Below are 21,911 nucleotides of genomic sequence, written 5' to 3'. Positions count from 1 at the left end.
CGATTAAAAATATAATTTAACCAAGTAAATTGACTTTCCTTTTACAATATGAACTAATAGTTTATTTTTGGTAAGTTTTGATTTGTAACAGCTTTTGGATGGTTAGTCTGTGTGTTTTATTCTTAATCATGTCTTTTATATAAGTTTGTAAAAAAAAAGGTGAAAGGAGGCCATCGTTCTAAGCCAGCATGGCGTAATGCTCCCTAAAGGCAAAATAATACACCTGCTAACCACCAGAAAATGAGATCTGAAAAAACCAACGAGAATAGGCGAATCAGAATAGTAGAACTACAAATAAAATATAATATTTTTTTAAAATACATTAACATAAAATACGAGCACACAAGCAAAAATTTAAATTTTCAAGTAATACTACTTTTAACACATAGGTAATATTATATCGACAAATTTTATTTTAATACATATTACATGGCTTATTTAACTATACAAAACTGAATACTTGTTTTCTGTCAGAATATCCTTTATATATATATAGACATATAAAGCTAGAAATAGTATAATCAGGCATTTATTCATTATGCTAAACCTGCATTGGGTCTCTTAGTGGGCCGGTCTTCACTCGCGGATGGTTAGGTTAGGGTACTACTCAAATGAGCAGAATGAGTGAGGAACTGAAGATGGCTCAATGCCGAAATGCGTTTGAGTAGTTCTGCTAATCCGCGAGTGAAGACAGTGTGAGTTCACCTACTTGCAGATCAAACGCCTAGGTCAACTCAGTTATGCATCATATATAAATTAACTATTGAGGATTTTAATGAAATTTAGTCAGCGACTGCTTTATAATATGTGTACAGTTTTTGTATACAATTAACTGTTTGCCATGCTATTAGATCAAAAATTTGGTTGCCTTATTATCTTTTTTTTAAGAGAAACGTAACTGTAAAGTAGAGGGACCCTTCTTGTTTAAAGGGTAGTCCTCACTGCTTTATGGGGGGGCTGGTTCGCCTAGAGCTATGATATTAACTGTAGGGGGAAATAAACAAAAACACAAAAATAAACGGAAATACGCCTTTTATTGCGACAACAAAATCATTTTCGAGTTGTGTAATAAATTAAAATGAGAAAAGGAACATAAGTTCAAAGTAAAGGAAAAGTTACAAATTAAAATGTTCTCACAACAAAGAAAAAAACAAAAAAAAACTGACGGAGCTCCGTATCAACAAAATACAACAAAATTTTACTTCTTTTAAAAATATAACTAAAATCAATTTCTGGCGTCAAAGAACCAATTCGGGTTTGTTGACGGACGGAGGTTATCAGGCAACAGTAACGATACCAGTCTTGGCGTCGGTAGGTTGTCCTGGCAACAGGTCTGCAGAGGGGTAGTGGTGAGTCCCGCGGCGCTTCCAGCGGCGTGGGTCGGAAACAGTCACTTTCCTTTTGATAGTGCTGCGGTAAGGTAGGCGGAGCAGATCTCCAGAGAATCACGAGCGTCGTCGCGCAGGCGCAGAACATAGAAAAGGCCACTTCTCTCGTCACGGCTGAACGGACACTGCCTTCCGTGGATCTATCACCAGTGGATTACCCGCCGCACTATCGCCCGACTAATCCTCCATCATCAACAAATAAACTAAACGAACCTTTCCTTCGGCTCAAATAAAATTAACGTCTCCTTGTTCGGGCTCATTCAAATAAATTAAAATAAATGTCCTGGTGGCGTCAACAGTAACGTAATAAACCCCATTTAACTGGATGTTCATTCATTGAAAGTAAATAAGAACATCACAGCGGATTTTAAAAGTGCCACCTTGTGATTACGAGAATATCAATAAAAATGTTCCCTTTATCTTTTCGCAGATGAGGACCCAGGTCAACCTTATCTATAAGGCGGGATACACATTCTCACTGGCGGCTCTACTGTTGTCGATAATAATTTTTTTCTATTTCAAGTAAGTTGTAATCCTACCATTTACAATTTAGATTATATTTTTGCTATATATTATATATTTAATCAATGCGTAAATTATTTAGATATACATTAAAGGATTTCAATATATCTTTGAGTTTTTCCGTGAACAAGCTAGGTAATCCTGGGACAAGAACCAGATTACTTGATGGATAAATCGAATTTCGTTGAGAGAAGTGGGTCAGAAATTCCAATGGTAAGAATAGATGATACAGGCCAATGATCAAAGGAGGTCAAAGATCCCAAGGGACAAACTCCTGATGATTAAATTCCTTCGTAGTTACTAGATGTTTTTCCCCAATTTCTATAAGAAGCTAATAGAAAAACCGTTGGGTCACGTCCTATCAATTTTCGACGGGTATCAGAATTTTGCCAGTAATTTAATGTTCATCCTAATCAACTTTTACTAAAATCTCACGTTGGATATTTAGTTATTTTACCTCTTCCAAGAAAGGGATTGCTTGATGTTTGTCGGGAACAGTCTGTTGCTCTTTTTCACCTTCTCTGTGGCTTGTGAATATTGTCTTTGACAGTTCATTCTCCCAGGCATGTATGTACTAGTCGCTGGATTGGATTGGTGTTGATTGTTTGATACTACTTCCTTGATTCCCACCTTCTTTCTTTCTAAGGAGATCGTCAAAATCTGAGCCGGAAACGAGAAAACATCCTTACCCAATTGGTTAATAGGTCACACCGGTTTACACGCGCGCACATTCTCCTGGGCCAAAGCACGTTCAGGGACAACTTATGAATGAGAAAGGATGCACAATGTTTTTGAGGATGGGTTTTTATTGTATGTAGGTATGTTTTATTTTGTTTGAGTGCGTGTATTTATTAGTGTTAAATATAGCGTTATCATCGCCTCTCATCAGTTTGTGTGTGTGTGTGTGTGTGTGTGTGTGTGTGTGTGTGTGTGTGTGTGTGTGTGTGTGTGTGTGTGTAAATGCTAGCGAGCGTTTAACGGGGTAGGTGACAACGGCAACACATTTGGGAGGGAATGAAACCCTTCGGGGTGAAAGTCCTATAATAATGTGTGTTGTTTAGTGACCGTTAGTTAATGATTAGTTGGAGATCGTCAACTAACTGTAAATTTCGTTTGGTCAATTGGTTGTATTAATTATTACAATAACTAACTTTAAATTAATTGAAAATAATATAAATAATAAATTTGCACTTTAACATTGATTTAATTTTATTATTTTCTTGCTCGTCGAAGTAAATACATAGTTATATATTTTCTTTGTAAAACCATTGTTTAATTAAAGAAGTATTTCTGATCGATATAACTCTTCTGTGTAATTTCCGGCATGAACTGCATGAGATTTAGAGAAGGCGAGGAGTTGAGTGGGGCGATTTATTATTGTACGGTGTACAAAGGGGATATGAGAAAGGCCTTTGCGGAGGAGGGAAAACAACATTTATTACCTCGAAACTGGATACTTGTTAATCGACTGAATAAACTTCGATTTAATGGCAGCTTTGCATAATACTCATTCAATAATAATAGTTTATTATTCTCAGATCGTTGACATGCACTCGGATACAGATACATAAAAACCTTTTCATATCGCTGGCCGTGAACAATCTCCTCTGGTTGGTATGGTACGAAGCTGTTGTCGACAACATACCTGTTTTATTGTCGAACGGAGTAAGTTAAAAAAGTCAATTCCCTTCCGTGCCACATATTTCATTTTTTTATTTTCCAGATTGGATGCCAAATACTTCACGTCCTAGTCCAGTATTTTATGGTCGCCACTTACCTGTGGATGTTCTGCGAAGGGCTTTACCTCCACACCCTCCTAGTCGTCACTTTTGTCACCGAGTCGAAAGTCATGCCCGTACTGCATCTGATCGGATGGGGCGTCCCTGCCCTCCTCGTCACAGTCTATGCTTCCCTCAGGGTTTCAACGAAAGACGATACCTTGCAGTAAGTACAAACCATATTACGCTGTGTCCATGGATAAATCGTGACGAAATAACATGCTAGTCAAATTGCCCTATGGATGCAATTAAATACAAATCCGAATTAATTCATCACTAAGTATTGAGGGTTAAACCCATTCTCTAATCCTCAGTTTCTTTTAATACCCTTATTTTAAGAGGTTATAGTCTCTTCGTTCCTTCATGGAAATCTTAATGCATATCTCGCTCGTTACATTTTTATGGCAAAACATTAAAGGATTATAGGATGCAATCGTAAGAACGTTGAAGGTATCTTGAAGAGACTGGGAGTCTCCGGAGGACCCGAAAATTTGTGAAACCAGTTATACATTACTTTTTCTTATTCACCGGCCCTCAAATTAACACAAATCCCCTCTACCCTTTAAACTGTTCTTTCCTATGAGTTGCTATTCCTCTTTCTATTTAAAACCTCATGGTTATTGTAAAAGCTTGAAAAACTGATAAAATTATCCGATGATCCTTGACAAACCCCAGTGTCATTTGTCGATTTGGTGTTTTTATCCAATCGACCGTTAAAAAAAATGACCTAATATATTACAGACTAAAAGGAAACGAACCAACGATCTCACGGACAGATATGTTGTATGCGATGGATCAACAAAAACCCAGATGACTTCAACCATCAAAGACGCCGATACACACCCCTTTCACGAACTTTAAAAAGAAACCAAAGATATCCTTGGCCATACACTGAAGATGACGAGAAATCTAAGTACATCTGACGTACCAAAATACCGACACCTTGATACCCTTACATTTGAGGTTTTGGGGACTGACCTGGAGGCGATATATTGGGTCTCTATTTATCAGTGCTCATCTATCGATCATGATGGGCTTCTTAACCTCCAATCTTCTTCGCATCCTAGATAAGCACGCTTTATTAAAAACATCCTCTATCCGTCGCCCCCTGCTCCTTGGATGGATGAATGAGAAATAAAAAACTGTGGAGCGGCAAGAAAGGGGGCCAAAATTCTAGAAGACCACCACCTACCGGGTCATTCGCAATAAAACCTAATCCACCTCCATCATGCCAAATTCAACTGCTATCGAGCAACTCTCTCCACCACCCTAAATGCTATAGCAAAGTGGAACCTACTCCGAAAACTCAGTCTTTGTCACCCTGTCAGCACATCCTCTGCCATTCCGGTCATCCCCTGTGAACTAAATTCCGACTTTATTTCTGCCGTCCATAACTTTTGCGGTTTCAATCCCATTTTCCTAAAAGCTCCCTCAGGACTAATTTTTCCTATTTAACTCCTAACGATGAGCTCGAAGCAATATCTAAATCCCATTCTAAGACGACAGGGACTGACGGCTACTCACCAAATTCCTGAAACTCTGCTTCCCAGTTATACTTCCGGTCCTACTTCATATCTATCTATAACTGCTCACTTCAGAACAACACTTATCCACTCCATCGATATAATTCCAAATCCATCCACTCCTAATGACTACCGCCCTATATCTATCCCATTCAATCTGTCCTAACCCTTAAAGAAGTTAGTCCACATCCAAGTCTCCAACCAGCTAGCATATTCCAGTCATCTTAACCCTGTATGCATTTAAATAAAACAAAAGTGTTAGAAAAGCTATTTAATCGTTCAGTCGCTTCCAAATCTTCATGGACCAGTTCACGCCAGACCTTTGCCGGCCGTCATTATTCCCAGTTCCCTTATGGTTGAGTCTGTCACCTTCAGTATATCATCTTGCCAGGAGTCGGCCCTCCTTTTGCCTTCTACTTTCCTTAGCATCAGCTTCTTCTCCAGTGTATCCTTTCTTCTCACTGTCAGGCCAAAGTACTTCAGTTTTGCTTTTAATATAATTCCATCAAGTGAGCAGTCTGGCTTTATTTGTAGAGTATGGTCTGGTTGGTTTGGTTTTCTTGCATTCTCTGAAGTTTCCTCTAGTACTACAGTTCAGAAGCATCTATCTTCCTTCGATACGTCTTCCTTACAGTCCAGCACTCGCATCTATAGGTTTACTACCGGGAATGCCTTTCGTTTGAATTTTGCACACCTTTGTTGTCAATATGATTTTATTGGATTGGCCATTGCAAAGCATATCTATCAATCCAACCATCAGCAGTTTCCAAGTCCTGGTTCTGGACTCTTCATGTACCAAGCAAGCTAATAACAGCAATAATCAGATCACGATTGGACAACAATAATCTGCCCCCTCACTTATAGGTACATAGATATACGACAAACCCCAGCATCTGAATGCCAATTTCTATCATACTTTACTACCTTGAACTCGCACATCGGAGAGGAGAAAGGAAAGAAATTCACACAAGGAGAGAGGAATTCATAAAAACCTTAGTGAATAATGGTATCTCCCTAGCCAAAAGGTGTAGTAACTTGGTAGGCAGAGTGTAAAACACGAAAATAGTCGACGCCAAGGGTGTATATATGGGCAGAAATAAAATAAAATTTAATAAAACAAAAATAATTATAAGAAGAAATGAATAGTAACTAAAACTGAAATAAAATGAATAAGAAAGAGGAAGTAGATATGGCCATATACCTTAATGGGCGAGCAAAAAAAAGCCATTGTTCTGCATCAAAAAATAGGAGCCTTCAAATTTCCTGGCTGCAGTCAACGTATGCAGAAACACAACGTCACTGTCTATCTGTCTCTAGTTTTTCTCCCTCTATTTACCAGTTATTAATCAGGCATAATTTTGAGGGTTTTGAGGTTTAACTGTAGCCCAGATTTTGCAATTCAGTCCTCGCGTGGACATCAAAATTTTATCATTTGCATATCTGCGATTGTTAATGTTTCTTCCAGCTTACTATCACTAAAACCATGGGTAAATTGCCGGTGTTACTTAAAGAAGTTCTTCAATAGAAATGATTCGTTCCGTTCGAAAAACCTCAGGTATAAAAACTTTTTTTTTCTCCTGGGCTGTAAGCAATGGAAAATATCATTATTGATCATTTTTGTATACACCATATGCTTCCAGCTTCAACCTCTGTTCATCAGACGCGTTTGCTCTTGTCCGTCGTTATTTTCATGATTGGAGGTGTCAAGCTTTTACGGCAAGGATTGATGACGGTGTGCACGATTTCCTTTTAAGGAAGTATGAATATACCACACATGTGAAGGATAAAGCGAACCAGTTTCATTTTCCAAACTTTCCTTGACAAAACTGTTTACTGAAAACGAAACAGAACGCAAACCGTCGTTAATATAATATATTTCCTTTCAGCTGCTGGATCCACGAATCCCTGTATTCTTGGTCACTGTCCGGGCCAGTTTGCCTCAGCATGATCGCCAATCTTGTCTTCCTCATAAACATTGTTCGTCTTCTGCTTACCAAGTTGCACTCGGCAGCGCATACTAGTCCAAGATCTTCCTTTAAAGAAAAAAACCCCTCGATACGTTCAAAAAGGTATGCACGTTTACATAAAAGCATTTAACTAAAGAAAATAATTTTAACAACCTATTTATGTACATTTTAGCAAAGGATTTTATTTTGAATTTAGTGAGGTTTGGATAGTTAAGAACTTCACTTTATAGGAAAGAAACAATAAAGAGGTGTTACTTACTTGTGCCTCAAACTAAAACATTTTATTTCTACCTACTTTAACCCTATTACAAAATGCGCTAACCACAATAAGAGTAAAAATTGCCCTTATCAATACATGTTTTAATGTATAAAATAATTTAGAAAATTACATTCCTTATGTTTGACTGGTGTGTTATTTTATATAATTATTATTTTTGTTACTGTTAATCAACCGTGTTCGTACGGGGTGATGTAATAAAGAAACATCCGAGGTCAAATTTCGAAATAAATGACTGAAAAAAATGACTACACACATTTTATTGTTGTTAGGTGGACCTCGGAGGTTCTGACTCTTAGAAGATGGGTTATCTTTCAGGATTGTGTAGTTGTATATTGTACTGATATGTTTATGTGCAATGGTGTGTGGCGAGCGGGGGGGGCACCAAGTGGTTGGTGGCGCTCATTGTTGTGTAATGTGAGTGGTAGAATATTGAGTACCGTATCGACCTAACTTAGGTTAGTTATATAATAAATATAAAGGGTGTATATAGGAAAGAATTTAAGAGTGAGTGAGATAGGTAATCGGTTTGGATTTAGGCCTGATTGCATTGGGGGTTGAAATGGCCGGCTGATGATAGACCAAGGATCCTCATCTCGACGGCTGGACAGATAAGACTAAAAAGGTGGACTGCAAGAAGTGATTGTTTAAACTCTGTGCACAGATTTGAGCTAATTTAAATCAGAAATCAGACAACTGCATTTGGACAGACAAGTTATTTGGGCGAATCTACAATTATAGAAACTCCCTAGATTATCCTGCAAAGCTGTTTATAATTCTGATATATAACTGAAACCTAATAAACTTTAAATCCTAATAAATCTATTTCTATGAGATCTCTATTTCTCTAAATTACACATTTCTTAGAGTTGCACATAAGAAACCTTTGTCATATTAAAAATATTGTGGAATAAATGTATAATTGTGGAATAAACATAAATTACAAACCTTTTAACTGGGGCAATGAGTTATTCATGACAACAGTTAAATTAACTTACTTTCTACTTTTTGAAAATCACTTTTTAATTACAAAATATCACTGTTAAATACAAAAACGAAATGAGATTTATTTTTATTTATTTTTACCCTTGCCAGGGCTCGAGGGGCTAATATACTCTAAGCCATTATTTAGCCCTATCTGATAACAAAACCAAATAAAAACTTGGATTTTTAGTTTTATGACCCTTTAATTTATATTCACATGAACGGAGAACACTCGACTTCCTTTGCATGCTTTGTAAAGACAGGACATGTCTCTCGTATTTAACAAGTTACGCTTGCCTAGAAGAAGTACTATCAGCAGCCAGGGTCTCCCTTCCGGAAGGACGAAGAAGGCTGTTAGGGCAACGTTGATTCTCATCCCTTTATTGGGTTTGCAGTACATAGTTACCCCGTTTCGGCCAGAACAGGGCACATCCTGGGAATATCCATATCAGGTCACTTCTGCCTTGGTAGCAAGTTGCCAGGTAATTAAAAAAAAATTAAATTGAAAACCTTCCAATATTCATGTTTGGCATGTTTTCAGGGACTATGTGTTGCGTTGTTGTTTTGTTTCTTCAACGGAGAGGTATTTTTATTTAACTTAAATTTCCTGAAGGAAGAAAATTCAAATTTTGCCTTGGTTTTAGGTTGTAGCGGCCATGAGGAAAAGGTGGCGACAGTGCAGGCTGAGTAAAAAGCCACCATGGCACTCTTGCTCTGGTGTTACTTCAGTTTCGGTATGTTACATGAATGTTTATTTTTCAATCTGATTTTCAGACTTAATCAATTTAGTGATTATAAAGTAATGATTTTCATGTCGATCTAGTAATTAATTATTAATTACTAATCGATTTATGCCGACACTTCTCTTTACAAGAATATTCCATCTTTTCTTAGAAGTTGTTCCATTTTCAATTTTTTCAACCAAAGAAAAGTTGGAACATATTCTCCTCATATTTATAAGGTTTATTCCTTTCGAAAAATTCATTAATCCTTGCATGTTCCAAAAAGAATGTTTAAGGTTATAACATTTAAAACTAACCTGATATAAATATAAATAGAAATTAAGTGTCTGAAACAAACTGTCAGATCAAAACCGTGAAAGTTTCATACAATTATTATAATTTTATAATTTAAAATGCAAAAAAAATATTTCTGATCAAAACCTAACAAAAATTTTAAGTTTATTTCTGGTAATTAAAACAGCCATTTATGGCTACTAAATACATATATGGATTTTTTATGATGTAATAAAATAGAAATGTAATAAAAATAATACAAAGTTTGCTAGTGTTTTGTATTGACTTGTACTGTTAGTTCAGTAGATCATCCATTGGGCAGGAGCTGGCCGGTGGCAATAACGGTTGTGAGGCTGGCAGCACCGCTCCAGCAATGCACATAGACAGCCTCGCCTTCGGCAACTGTCAGCTGTAACATCGCAGGGATCAAACTAACCCCGATGCTTGGCAAATTTATTAACAAATTTAACTAACATTGTTTCCAACGTAAATGCAGGGTGATGCTCCAAAAACATGTATTTTTTACAACGAGGACGTTCATTTGTTGAACGTTAATGTACAAACTAAAAAAGTGGCGATTTTATCTGGGTCATTCAGATGAAATATCATGCTTTTCAAAGTTTTCTCTGTTGTGAATATATGAATGAACAGTAGAATAGAAAATCAATATGCACACATTTTAAATGACAAAAGATTCATCCCATCTGAATAATAGTCAATATGTTTTAAATAACATATCATTCAGAAATAAGTACGTATTTGCTTTTTTCATTATATGATTAAATGAATTATACTATAAGAGGGAATGAAGATAAAGTAATCTATATAAACTATATGTTGCTCATATACATTAGTAAACACCATATTAATAATTAAGTCCAAGATTGAACCTATCGTGTCTTCCTTGTCCACACAGTAATTAACAGTTTTTCCTTTTTTTTCTTTTTTTTAATAAAACAATTCTCAGGGTATTGTATTTTTATTGTAGATCAATGAACTTAATTGAGCTTTCGTGGATTACTTTATTTGTTGAAACAACAAATATTGTAAATAATAAAATCATTTGATGGGACCTTTTAAATATAAGATTCCGAGAAATAGTTTTATTCTATAGATTTGTATAAATCATAATTTGATTAAATTCTAAATAAATAAACTATATTTTCTCTGAGTATTTACTCACAATTGGTACAAACTTTATGAAATTAACTCTTTATTGGAATAATTATTATAATATTATGTCAGTTATTATTTAGATGGTACAGATGTTCAATGATGAAAGAATATTGAGTGTTAAGTATTTAATGTCGACATTCAATTTTAAGTTTATAATTTAACAAAAATATATTTATATATAAAGTATATTATAACGACTACTGATATGTAAAATAAATTTTGATGATCAATAAAATAAGTCCAACACACACTTTTTTTAAATACCATGATTCCAATTTTAAATGTAATACAAAATTTAATTATTGCCAAATTTTCCATACAAACAAAGTCAAACTGTCTGAACAGTTTCGCATTTTTTAAGCTCTTGTTTACATTTTTTCATTTGTTACATACATCTCATATTTATTGTTTTTTCACATTTTATTTTATTTATATTTTTTATTTATTTATTAGTTTTATTTATTTAGTTTTTATTTAATTTAATTTATTTATTTTATTTTTATTTTTTTTTTTTTTTTNGGTACTAACTTTATGAAATTAACTCTTTATTGGAATAATTATTATAATATTATGTCAGTTATTATTTAGATGGTACAGATGTTCAATGATGAAAGAATATTGAGCGTTAAGAATTTAATGTCGACATTCAATTTTAAGTTTATAATTTAACAAAAATATATTTATATATAAAGTATATTATAACTACTACTGATATGTAAAATAAATTTTGATGATCAATAAAATAAGTCCAACACACACTTTTTTTAAATACCATGATTCCAATTGTAAATGTGATACAAAATTTAATTATTGCCAAATTTTCCATACAAACAAAGTCGAGCTGTCTGAAGAGTTTCGCATTTTTTAAACTCTTGTTTACATTTTTTCGTTTGTTACATACATCTCATACTTATTGAGTGTTTTTCACATTTTATTTTATTTATATGTTTTATTTATTTATTAGTTTTATTTATTTAGTTTTTTATTATTTTTTTTTATTTTATATTATTTTTTTTGCTTTGTGACTAATAAACTAACCAACTGGTGTTTGAGTTGATGCTGGGTAGTCTGCAAGTCGGTGAACTCATGCTGAACTGGGTTTGGATAACTTATTGGGTCTGTCTTCACTCCCAGGTTATGTAAACTATTTAACATATTTCGGCATTGCGCTACATCAATGCTGAAACATGTTTGGGTAGTTCAACAAACCCGCAAGTCAAGACAGACCTAATAAATAACCCAATGACGGTTCATACCTACATACAACTGATGTAGGTTTTTGTGGTTTGAGGTTAGAAAATGCTGAATTTTTCTGGACAAACAAATCAGTATTTTTGATAAAATCTGAATTTTTCTCATTTTTCAGAGACATCGAAGGATATGGTGAAACCCAGTGAAAACAAGAAATCTCAAACAAACGATGTGAGTTTATTCGTAAGGTTTAGTCTTCATTAGTACTCGAATGATCATGTGTAAGTATGTATTTTCAAACAGATTTGTTAAATTCCCTAAATAAAATAATGTCCCTTTATTTTTTTCAGTGTTTGTTTTGTCATTTTAACTAGACAGAAACTGAAATGAATGTTGATTGTGATTGTACGAAGTTAGTGGTATTTATTTATGAACTACTACAATGAAATTTATGTATTTATAACTTGTGGCATTATAAAATATAAGTTTTTTAATAAATGTGTTCTTGTTTAATACAACTGTAATAGTAAAATCTAGTTTATTCCATATTTTATTACAATGGTACAAGGTAATAGCTAGGATTATGAAGAGGAGACATAAATCAGTCTAGAAAATATGATGGTAGCTTTTTTTTATTTACATACATGCCTAGTATGGCATAATGAGTATCAACACATATTTTAGGTATTTTTTTATTAAGAGGTGTGTAAGTATAAAGATGCAGTTACAGTTCTAAAAAAAATTCCTAGTTCTAGACATTCATCTTAATAAAATAATAAACTGTAATTTTAAGAATTTAATCATTGCTAAAGCCTGTTTATAAAATGTGCTCTGATTTCGTTAAAATCAAAACATCTTTATAAATTTATTTACAAATGAATAAACGTATGTTTGGACAAATTTTATATTTACACAGTTTTAAATTCTTATGAATGAATTATAATGAGATAAAAGCATTGTGCCTAGCGGTCACATGAGATTTTCAGCTACTCGAGTTTGATTGCAAGAGTGACTGCCATGGGTTCTTTTGTGCATTCGCATGCAACTGTACATCACTAACTTCGATTCCTTATTCATTTTCATTATCCCAAGTAATAAATAGTTAAATCCTAATTGCCAGTAATAAATATTTATTCAAAGTAATTCTACAAAATGGTAGGGGATTGGCTTAATTTTTTTTATTCAATAAGGTGAAAACAAAAACTCTTTTTGACAGCTTCTCCTTTTGTTCTCCACATCCAGAATATAATGGCAAACGAACTCCAAACGTTTTCAGGTTTGCTGTATTATTATTTAAGACGTGCGTCGCTGATAAGTAAAAAAATATGGGTGCATAAAATTTATAGAACGTCCGCTTTCCCCCGGGTGCCATACAGGGCTGTACCGTATCAGCTCAAGGGCAGTGGCACGGTGTATTCTACGAGGTGGGCTTGAAGGATAGTCTAGTGGCAACTCCGAAAGCCGAATTGGTGATTATGAATGATATAGGATGGAATCATAAAGGCGGAGCAACTGCAGTTTTTCGAGATGTTTACGCCAGAAAGTAATTTAATTTGAATCACAGTTAAAGGTGACTGTTGATCTTAAAAAGGGGGGGGGGGGTCTCGGTTATGCCAGTTGTTGTTCTCAAGGCATGATAGAAGGCTGTACATCTTCCGTTTCCTCGACTCTTACGATTGTCTCCGTTATTCTTCAGTTTTAGTTTATTTCTTCATCAAACGAGTCCGTGCAAGTAGCCAATATTGGTCACAAAAAGGGGGCCGAGAAGACTGGCTGGAAACCATCACGATTTGCAAAACAAGTTGCTTCTGGCTGAGGCCCGCTCGAGCTCGACGCGGAGGCCGATTCTTCCGACGAGGGCGACTCGTAACTGGTGGTAAGTAAACTTTTGCCTTTGCTCTTCATTGTGACTAATTGGTTCCTTGCGAAGATTCCAAATTATTGCTTAATTTCAACATTTTTATTTTATTTTTATTTTAGTTAAATTAATTTACCTTCATTTCATTATCATTTTTATTTTTATTTTTCTTCGGCAATAGCAGAAACACGAGAATATTCCCGATTAGATGTAAAAAATTGATTGGTCTGTAGGAACAAGGAAGGTGAGTTGGTTCGTTTGGTTTAGGAATAACCATTATTGAAGAGAATAATTCTATCAGAAAGTTGGTGATTTTATTAACTGAGTTACGATGCTTCATATTATGTTACAACTGCCGGTTTGACTGAGGAATAATCCACAGTTGTGATCACAGCCAAAGGAAGCATACTTAGAATTCATACTTCACCAAGTCCGCAATTGTATTTCATTTGTCTACAGACTTTCTATTGTACTCATTGAAATAGTACATTTATACGTAAAATCATAAATGCAAATTTATTAATTTTTAATGAAAATGTGTTTGTGATTTAAACTTTTAAACTCAATATTGCATCTGAAATCTATTTTATAGTTTTTACAAAATCATTAATGTATTGGATAATTTGTAGACTTGAATAAAATATAGCTAATATATACGAAATAGCTATTTAATTTTTTTTGTTTTTGAACATCATAAATTTTAAAATAATATCCCAAGAACTAAAATAATAATTTCAACATAGGTAACATTATTTAAGAGTTTATAATACACAGCATATTATAATTTAAGCAAAAGTAATAACAGAATAAATAAAAATATAAATAGGATATTTAGATCTGTTAGCAAATGATATTAATTTTAAATTGCAATAGTACGGATTTCACTGGTTTATGAGGTTTGTTGCAACAAATTTGTGCTAATATTAAATATGACTACTGTAGGAAAGTATTATATTTATTTCTTTTTGCATAATATTCTAACCATTTGTACATTTATAGACGCCAATAATTAGATAAGAATAATTGTAAATACTTGTTCAAAAATATTATAAATATCAGAGCGCTATTCCCAATTTTTGTATTTATTAAATCCTTTTTACGAAAATAGATTAAACACTATTTTAAACATTTACATTTCACATGTACAAGATCCTATTGTTGACTATAGGTAGGAAGTTTTACTCGATTTGCCCCATAGTTTCGAGAAAGGCACATGTCTTGCTCAGACAATTTCCCTGGTCTGGGTCGCCGTCAGATTTCCATTGTCGGCCGCCCTCCGCCTGATCCGTCGGCCCATTGCTTTGAACGCACAGTGAACATCGACGTTGGCAAAACAGAACAGCACACTCACACAGAAACCCTGCAGACAAAGTCAAATATGAAGTTAAAATGTAAAATTAACTGGTTACATTATTGGAATGTTTATTATTGCCTATTAACTTTCTTGGCTAGTCATTTATTATTTTTCTTGCCTGCAGTTAATACCTAATAGACAATACCAATACATACATAATTAAAAATAAAAGTAACTATAAAACCTAGGATGTTTAATTTTTCTTATATCTTTGATGGTTATGGCTGCTAACTCACAACTAATTTCCAATTCATACTACATAAACTAAGGCACCAAGTTTAAAAATTTTCAACACAAAGCGTAAATGTACTATATACATGTAAATAAAACATGAAGGGTTTCTCGAAGTAACATTTAACTTTATTTTAACTTTAACTTTAATTTAACTTTATTTTTTAACTTCGTTTGTGGCACAATGGTCTAATTTTTAAGCTAATGCATTACATATTTCCCAGTTATTAAATACATCTTATCCATAGGTATTTAAATAACAGACAATTTTTCATCGTCATTTCCAATAGTCAATCCATCATCTACAATGCCTGTGGCTGCCACAAGGCTCAGTTCTTAGCCACACTGTATTAATAATTTTTGGATGTTAAAGTTATTAGCTACATGTTTAAAATATAATTTAATAAAATAACACGCCTTTTTTTCTTGTCCTGTTTTGACAACCATTTATCAATAGCCAAAAGAAAATTTAAACATTTCAACAAATAGAAAATTAAACTCAACATTGTAAAAACTTGGGCAATATCATTCTTTAAAAGGAGGCTCGCAGTTTCATATAAAGAACATGTCAATAATTTTCAAAAACCAAGAAAAATCCCCGTAACATATTTAAGGATGAAGCTGGATTCCTAGCTGACTAACACACACCACATCAACCTTGTCTTCGACAATAAAGAAAAACTCATCTACCTTTTCTATATAAAGGCATTTTAAGATAAGCCAGCTGTTTGGTCAAATAAATGTAAATGGAATAAATTATTACAAACTTCAAATTGCTCAGAACAAATTTCTGAAGACGGTGGGTACTTTTCAGAGGTGGACTGCTATTGCTGATATGCATTTCTTTATCGAATCGAGCATGTCGATATACATGTACTGTCTAACCGAAAATTTCGTGTATTCATTTGAGAACCACCTTCATCAGCAAATAAAGTTGAATAATTCCTATTATATATTGGCATCATAATCTCCAATTTAATTGTTCGGTGTAATTTCATAATTTTTGCGTCATTTTGCTTTTAGGTTTTAGCAATATGACAATATTAATTTTATTGTTTTGAAATTTTGAATATTAAAGAAAGTTCCATTTTTCTTTAAATGTGTGGTGTTTAGTGACCGTTATTTGATGATTCTCTGGGTGTGATGCGGTCGGGTGTGGCGTAGGTTTTAGAAAAACATTTTTTTTATCGTGCCAACTTTTCGATCTTTATTGAGATCTCTTCAGGGCCTTGGATTTATAAACATTGTTTAAATTTTACAAATACATGTAGGATGTGGAAAAAATGAGTTTATACAATGCTAGACAATTTTAGATTTAAAAAAATGAGTTTATACAGTGCTAGAAAATGTTAGATTCAATCAAAGTATTTATAATCACTCAAAGTGTTTGTTTTCTGTGTAGATGTGTCATTCTTATCTGTCGTGTTGAGAGTGCCAGTGAGATATTGGTGTTTTATGTTTATATACGTTGGATTTTGAAGGGGTGGGGAGGGAAGTCGGGAATAGAAAGACAATTTTATATGAGGAGTCGGTTTCTTTGAGGTGAAAGGAGCCGACAATGGGGAAAACGTGGATAATTGTTTGGCCTGATTATCTTTTCAGGATTGTATAGACGGGGATAGTTAGGGAAAGGAAAGCCAAATTGTTGAAGAATTAGACTGTAGAAATGTCTGATGTATGGAATGTGATGATTGTTTTATATGTTGTATTATATGCTTTATGTGATGTGATGATATTTGTTTGTTATCGATATTGAATTTCTTTAATGATATTAAAGTAGCTGCGACATTGTTGCGGCGTAATTTCGGAAGAGAATTTACGGAAGTCAAACAACAATGCCGTTATTTGTTAGGAGGACACCACTTATATGATAAAAGGAAGTTTTCCAATGACAACCACCTGTTGTAAACAACCTGTAAAGCTTTTATGGCTTGTTATTAATGGCCTGCCAGACAGAATAAGTTTTTCCAGTACAATTATATAATAGGTCAAGGATAGGGCAATTGTGATACAAAGGAAAATCAGTTTATTTGCCAATTTTCGAGAGATATATCCCCGTCAGGATTTAAAACCTTTATTTGATGATGTAAATGGTTAAAAAATACACAAATAGATAGACAAATTTAATGCACCACTCAATTTATTCAGTTTAAAATTAAATACAGTGTCTGTCTACATTAGTTGAGGTAATTAGGAGCTATCGTAGTCGATAGAAACTGTAAGTAATGCGTTCTGTATTAATTTTATTTACTTTTGTACTGATTATCCCATTTGCACAAAAAGTAGCATTATGACTGTCCAAACTGCCTCCTGTAAAGATCGCTTTAAGTTAATCTTTTTCCTTCGTTGATTTCATTTGATATTATTCTTATTCTTAAAACTTTTTGCAATCACTCCTGTTAGACATTTAAGTGAGTATGGCAGTGTAAGGGCCACAACATTATTAGAGGAAGGATGCAGCCAGTGCAAAATCGCGAAGAGACTGAGTGTAAATCTCACTACAATAGGAAGGGTTCTTCGGCTCTTCAGAGGAGGTTTACAAAGGCCGGGACAGAGTCGACCTAGGTCTACAGACGAGAGAGACGATAGATTCATCCATCATCATGCTCCACAAAACCACGTAGCATCTGAAGTAGAAATCTATGCAAGTGCAAAATGTTTCGATTTTCTCCAGGACTAAAAAGAAAGATCAATGAAAATAACCTCAGGGCCCGGCAAGTGGCTCGTGATCATCTTTTTAACACAATTCATAAAATGGCGAGGCTTTGCTTCAATTCACACGGGAATTGGACATGGGAAGATTGCAGACGAGATGCCTTTACAGATGAGGTGAGAGTTGGCCTCAAATCTTCAGTTGGGGATAATTACATATGGAGACACTCAAAATAAAGAGATGTCCCTTGCTATACATATAGTACCCTAGGTGGCATACCATGGTACGTTGGACTACCGGGTATCGTCGCATGGCTTTGCATCGGGTAAGTGTGTTCCCTTGACACACGTGATTCTTGTCAGAGATGGAAACACTCGGTAGTAAAGGGTAAAAAAATTGAACATTTATATTTATTTTTGAATTTTCTGTTGTTTTTTCTTTTTTTAAATTTTATTGTTCTTTACTCAATATGTTTTTTAGAATTAGATAAAAACCATTTTTTTAAATGTCTCATTCTTTCGACGAAACGTATTTTAGTATGAGTAAACCTTAATACATTAAAATTTAAGGATGAAAACTTAATTTGTACATTGGTGTATAAAAATCTTCTTACAAAACTCGAGATTATGGCATTAAGCACAATAAATTTGTAATCGGACGATATCTTTCACTGTTTCACAATATTGTGTAAAAAAATGCGAAGTAGTTTATATGGTAAAATGCTCATGCAACAAAAAATATATGGGAAAAACATTACAATTGCTGAAAAATATAATAAAACAACATAATAGCGTCATACAAGAACAAAATCATTGCATCATTGCACTATTACAAAATGTATTAAAAGTTTAGCATCTTCGATTTGTAATTTTTAATATTAATGAAAGAAGATATTAGGGATAAGTTTGGTATAGTAAATGGAATTATGGTATAAAATAAAAAACTTTTCAATACACCACTTTTTTTATTGCGTTAGTGAGATAAAGATAATAGCCGGTAGCAGTCTGGCAAAGATAAAAAGGTTGAGTTGTTTATAATCTCCCAAAGGTCAGTACCACATTGAAGCTATATAATATATATAATTTGAAAAAATTATTATGTAATATAAATAAATTTTATTATTACGTAATGTAGCCATGAAGAGGGTGCCGGGAAGATGGCCCCGAAATGCCTTGCGGACAAATAAGAAGAATAGAAAAGAAAAAGTTTTGTATACTCATCATTATCTTCGCAACTTCGAGAAAATAAAAAGGAAAAACAACAAAATAAAAAGAAAAGAAGAAAACATAAAATTCTTTTCGTTATTCTGAAGAAGTGAAAAGAAATTCTATTGTATATCATTTTTTTAACAATTATGTAAAAAAATGAGGTGAATACCATAGCCAACAATACAATATAATAATAATAACAATATAATCCATCAATCAAAAGTGAACTTTGGTCATTAAGTGAACAAATTCATCAAACTTAGTCCACCGCCCACCTTTCAAAAGTGATTCCAATTGTAAAAAAATAAGGTTTGTTGGGATCAGGATTTGTCAAGGTGCTCTTTTCGTCAACAAAACCATGCCATTTGGTATGCATTGGTCCAGCTAGGAACACAATTCTGGAGATAGTGGTTCTGTTACCGGGTAAATCTTCTCGGGTGGATCCATTTCCACATGTTTTAAGCTTTTCGGCCACTGAATTTCATACATTACTGTTTATCATTGTTGAAAGAATTGTACAAAGTAACATAACACAACAACGTAGACTAAATTAATATTTAACAGAGTATTTTAAATTAGAGAATACACGGAAGATGGCCTTTCATAAGAAAAATTACGATTAATGGTTATTACCCACTCTTTTTTTTAGTAAATACTTGCAATTGTTATAATTTTTATTAAAAATTTAAGATATAGCTATATAAAAAATTAAACAGAGTAAAACAATTGTTGGAAAAGTGTAGCAATGGAAACAATGAATAAAATATTGAATTTAGTAAAGAATTGTCACGAGGCGCTAGAGGCTGCCATACGGTCACGTTCGGTTGAGACAAAATGCCCCTTCCATCACAGAAGGTAGGTCGAGCAATTTACGGGCTGACTTGAGAGTCTCGGCTACTGATTTCCGTAGCGGACTGATCCTAGCTTTTCTAACTTGATAAACCGTAAGTGCTTTTTTGTCTCCACCGATTAAGATTTTTCGTTCACTCATGATTAATTGCCACTAGAAAGTTCAAGGCCTATTATTTTTAGTTTGTGTAAATTTCAAGGTTAAATAAATAAATTTATTTTTGTTCAAGAAGGTTTTGTTTTACTTTTGCTTTTCATTCTTCTTTTCTTATTTTTAATTCCCCCACGCTTTCATCACAGCGCACTCAACATTAGTTGGGTTTATTACCCTGCTAGCAGAGATACACTTTATTATTGTACACCAAAACTTACTTGACCAAATTTTCTCTGGCCTTTTTTAATATGTATATATAAATTTTCAGGCGGTAAAAAGGTAAATTTTATCAAATTCTAAATTTATAAATATATTTTGCGCCCTAAATACCCCTTACTACGGCCCAAAATGTCCCAGCAACATGTACAAATTACCGAGTCAGAAACAACACAAAAACAGGGTGCTGTCCCCAAAATAGCGTGTCTAGTAATATGTGAAGGCCGAGACGTTTTTATTGTACCGAGAATATTGATTTTATTGTTTCAATTCCCCATTAATCTCTGAATTCGTCGAATTTTCAAGTCTTTCGACTTGCCACAATGAATTGTCCAATTGTGCCAAAGTGGTGGGTTTTCGGTGTATGAAAATCTTGCCCTCGTTTCTGCGTTAACGGGGCTTCTTTCACCCCTACCTGGAGATATTAGAGCAAATCCACAATCATCTGTCAAAAGTAAGCAGACCAATGGCTTGTGTTCGAGCAAATGCGAGCCGTTTAACTCTGCATGTTCTTGTCAATCTTCGTCCTCTTACGGGTTGGAAAGCCATCGGTCCACATGGATTTAATTTTCTCCGAGCAGTGCGTTCAGAAATTTGAACACCTCGAACTTCCCGGAGATGATGAATCGCTTTGGTGCCCTCAATGTTGCGCGGTACACTTACAGTGGAAGGTAATGTTAAATTTTAATAGAAATAATGAAGAGGGTTAAATAAACGTAAAGGTTTATTGAACAATTTATGGCTTCTAATTAACCAGGGTAAAGAAAAAATAAAATGAAATTCGGGATTCGATAAATCAATATAATTAAAATGAAAAAACGTTCTAAAAAATTACCTGAATTACTCTTGAAATATTTCAACAGTCTTTACTCAACTCTCGGGTTCCAGTGGACACCTGAACACTCAGACCGTTGATTGCCATGACCCTACCACTTTCACCACTCGAGTAGGAGGTGATTAGGGCTAACTTCCCCATGTTCCACTATATCACCGTGACTTGACCAACCATAAAGTGCCGATTTCGCAAAATTCTCCAAGTCAGAAACCGGTCATCCTGTGGTTATGTTCCCCTAGGGCGTTCAGAACCTGGCCTCCTACGGTAGGACCCCGTTTCTCGAGAACGTCTAACTACATGTCGCAGTGTATCGTAGGGAACTCCGATGGCATTGCCACATACTTAATGGAACATTCATCATCAATAAGTGCCCCGTCACGCGAAACATCCTCAGCACTATGTGGCATTTTTAAGTTTAAAAATTTGAAATTAAGAAAACAAAGATGAAAACTAAACAGCTTATTGCATCAGAATTCACATGGGGCTGAATAATCATTTTAAATTCCTTCATGATTGTTTTGAGATCATGAGATGCGGTTTGGTGTGACGTATGTTGTAGAAAAACATTTTTTTTCGTGCCAACGTTTCGATCTTTATTAAAATCATCTTCATGGCCTGGAATTTATAAACATTATTTAAATTTTATAAATACATGTGGGATGTGAAAAACCTTTTTCTACACATGTATGTACACATACGTGTCAACATCAGTGAGGAGGAAGTTCCAAAAT

At 34.1% G+C, this 21,911-nt stretch overlaps 1 protein-coding gene across 5 annotated transcripts; it reads left to right on the top strand.

Moving 5' to 3' along the window:
- The first annotated feature begins 905 nt into the window (after positions 1 to 905).
- Positions 906 to 12,286, top strand: LOC106672986 (calcitonin gene-related peptide type 1 receptor-like). Of its 5 annotated transcripts, none has more exons than XM_024229891.1 (9): positions 906 to 1,730; positions 1,819 to 1,910; positions 3,449 to 3,575; positions 3,634 to 3,854; positions 7,098 to 7,280; positions 8,741 to 8,921; positions 8,981 to 9,022; positions 9,084 to 9,173; positions 9,754 to 10,693. In XM_024229891.1, the coding sequence occupies exons 2-9, from the start codon at positions 1,819 to 1,821 to the stop codon at positions 9,868 to 9,870; spliced, it is 1,053 nt and encodes a 350-aa protein (XP_024085659.1). In that variant the 5' UTR covers positions 906 to 1,730; the 3' UTR covers positions 9,871 to 10,693. The 5 variants fall into 5 exon arrangements, 4 of the variants coding, with proteins under 4 accessions (XP_024085659.1, XP_024085660.1, XP_024085658.1 ...); XR_002910862.1 differs by lacking the exons at positions 906 to 1,730; positions 9,754 to 10,693 and adding exons at positions 11,998 to 12,103; positions 12,173 to 12,286 and having other exon boundaries at positions 1,740 to 1,910; XM_024229892.1 differs by lacking the exon at positions 906 to 1,730 and having other exon boundaries at positions 1,739 to 1,910; positions 8,744 to 8,921.
- Positions 12,287 to 21,911: the final 9,625 nt, after the last annotated feature.

The sequence above is a fragment of the Cimex lectularius genome, unplaced genomic scaffold (genome assembly GCF_000648675.2).
Source record: "Cimex lectularius strain Harlan isolate CLEC.00 unplaced genomic scaffold, Clec_2.1 scaffold488, whole genome shotgun sequence".
Classification (NCBI taxonomy): Eukaryota; Metazoa; Arthropoda; class Insecta; order Hemiptera; family Cimicidae; genus Cimex; species Cimex lectularius.
The sequence above is the reverse complement of the archived record's forward strand: the minus strand, read 5'-3'. Positions and strand labels throughout refer to the sequence as shown.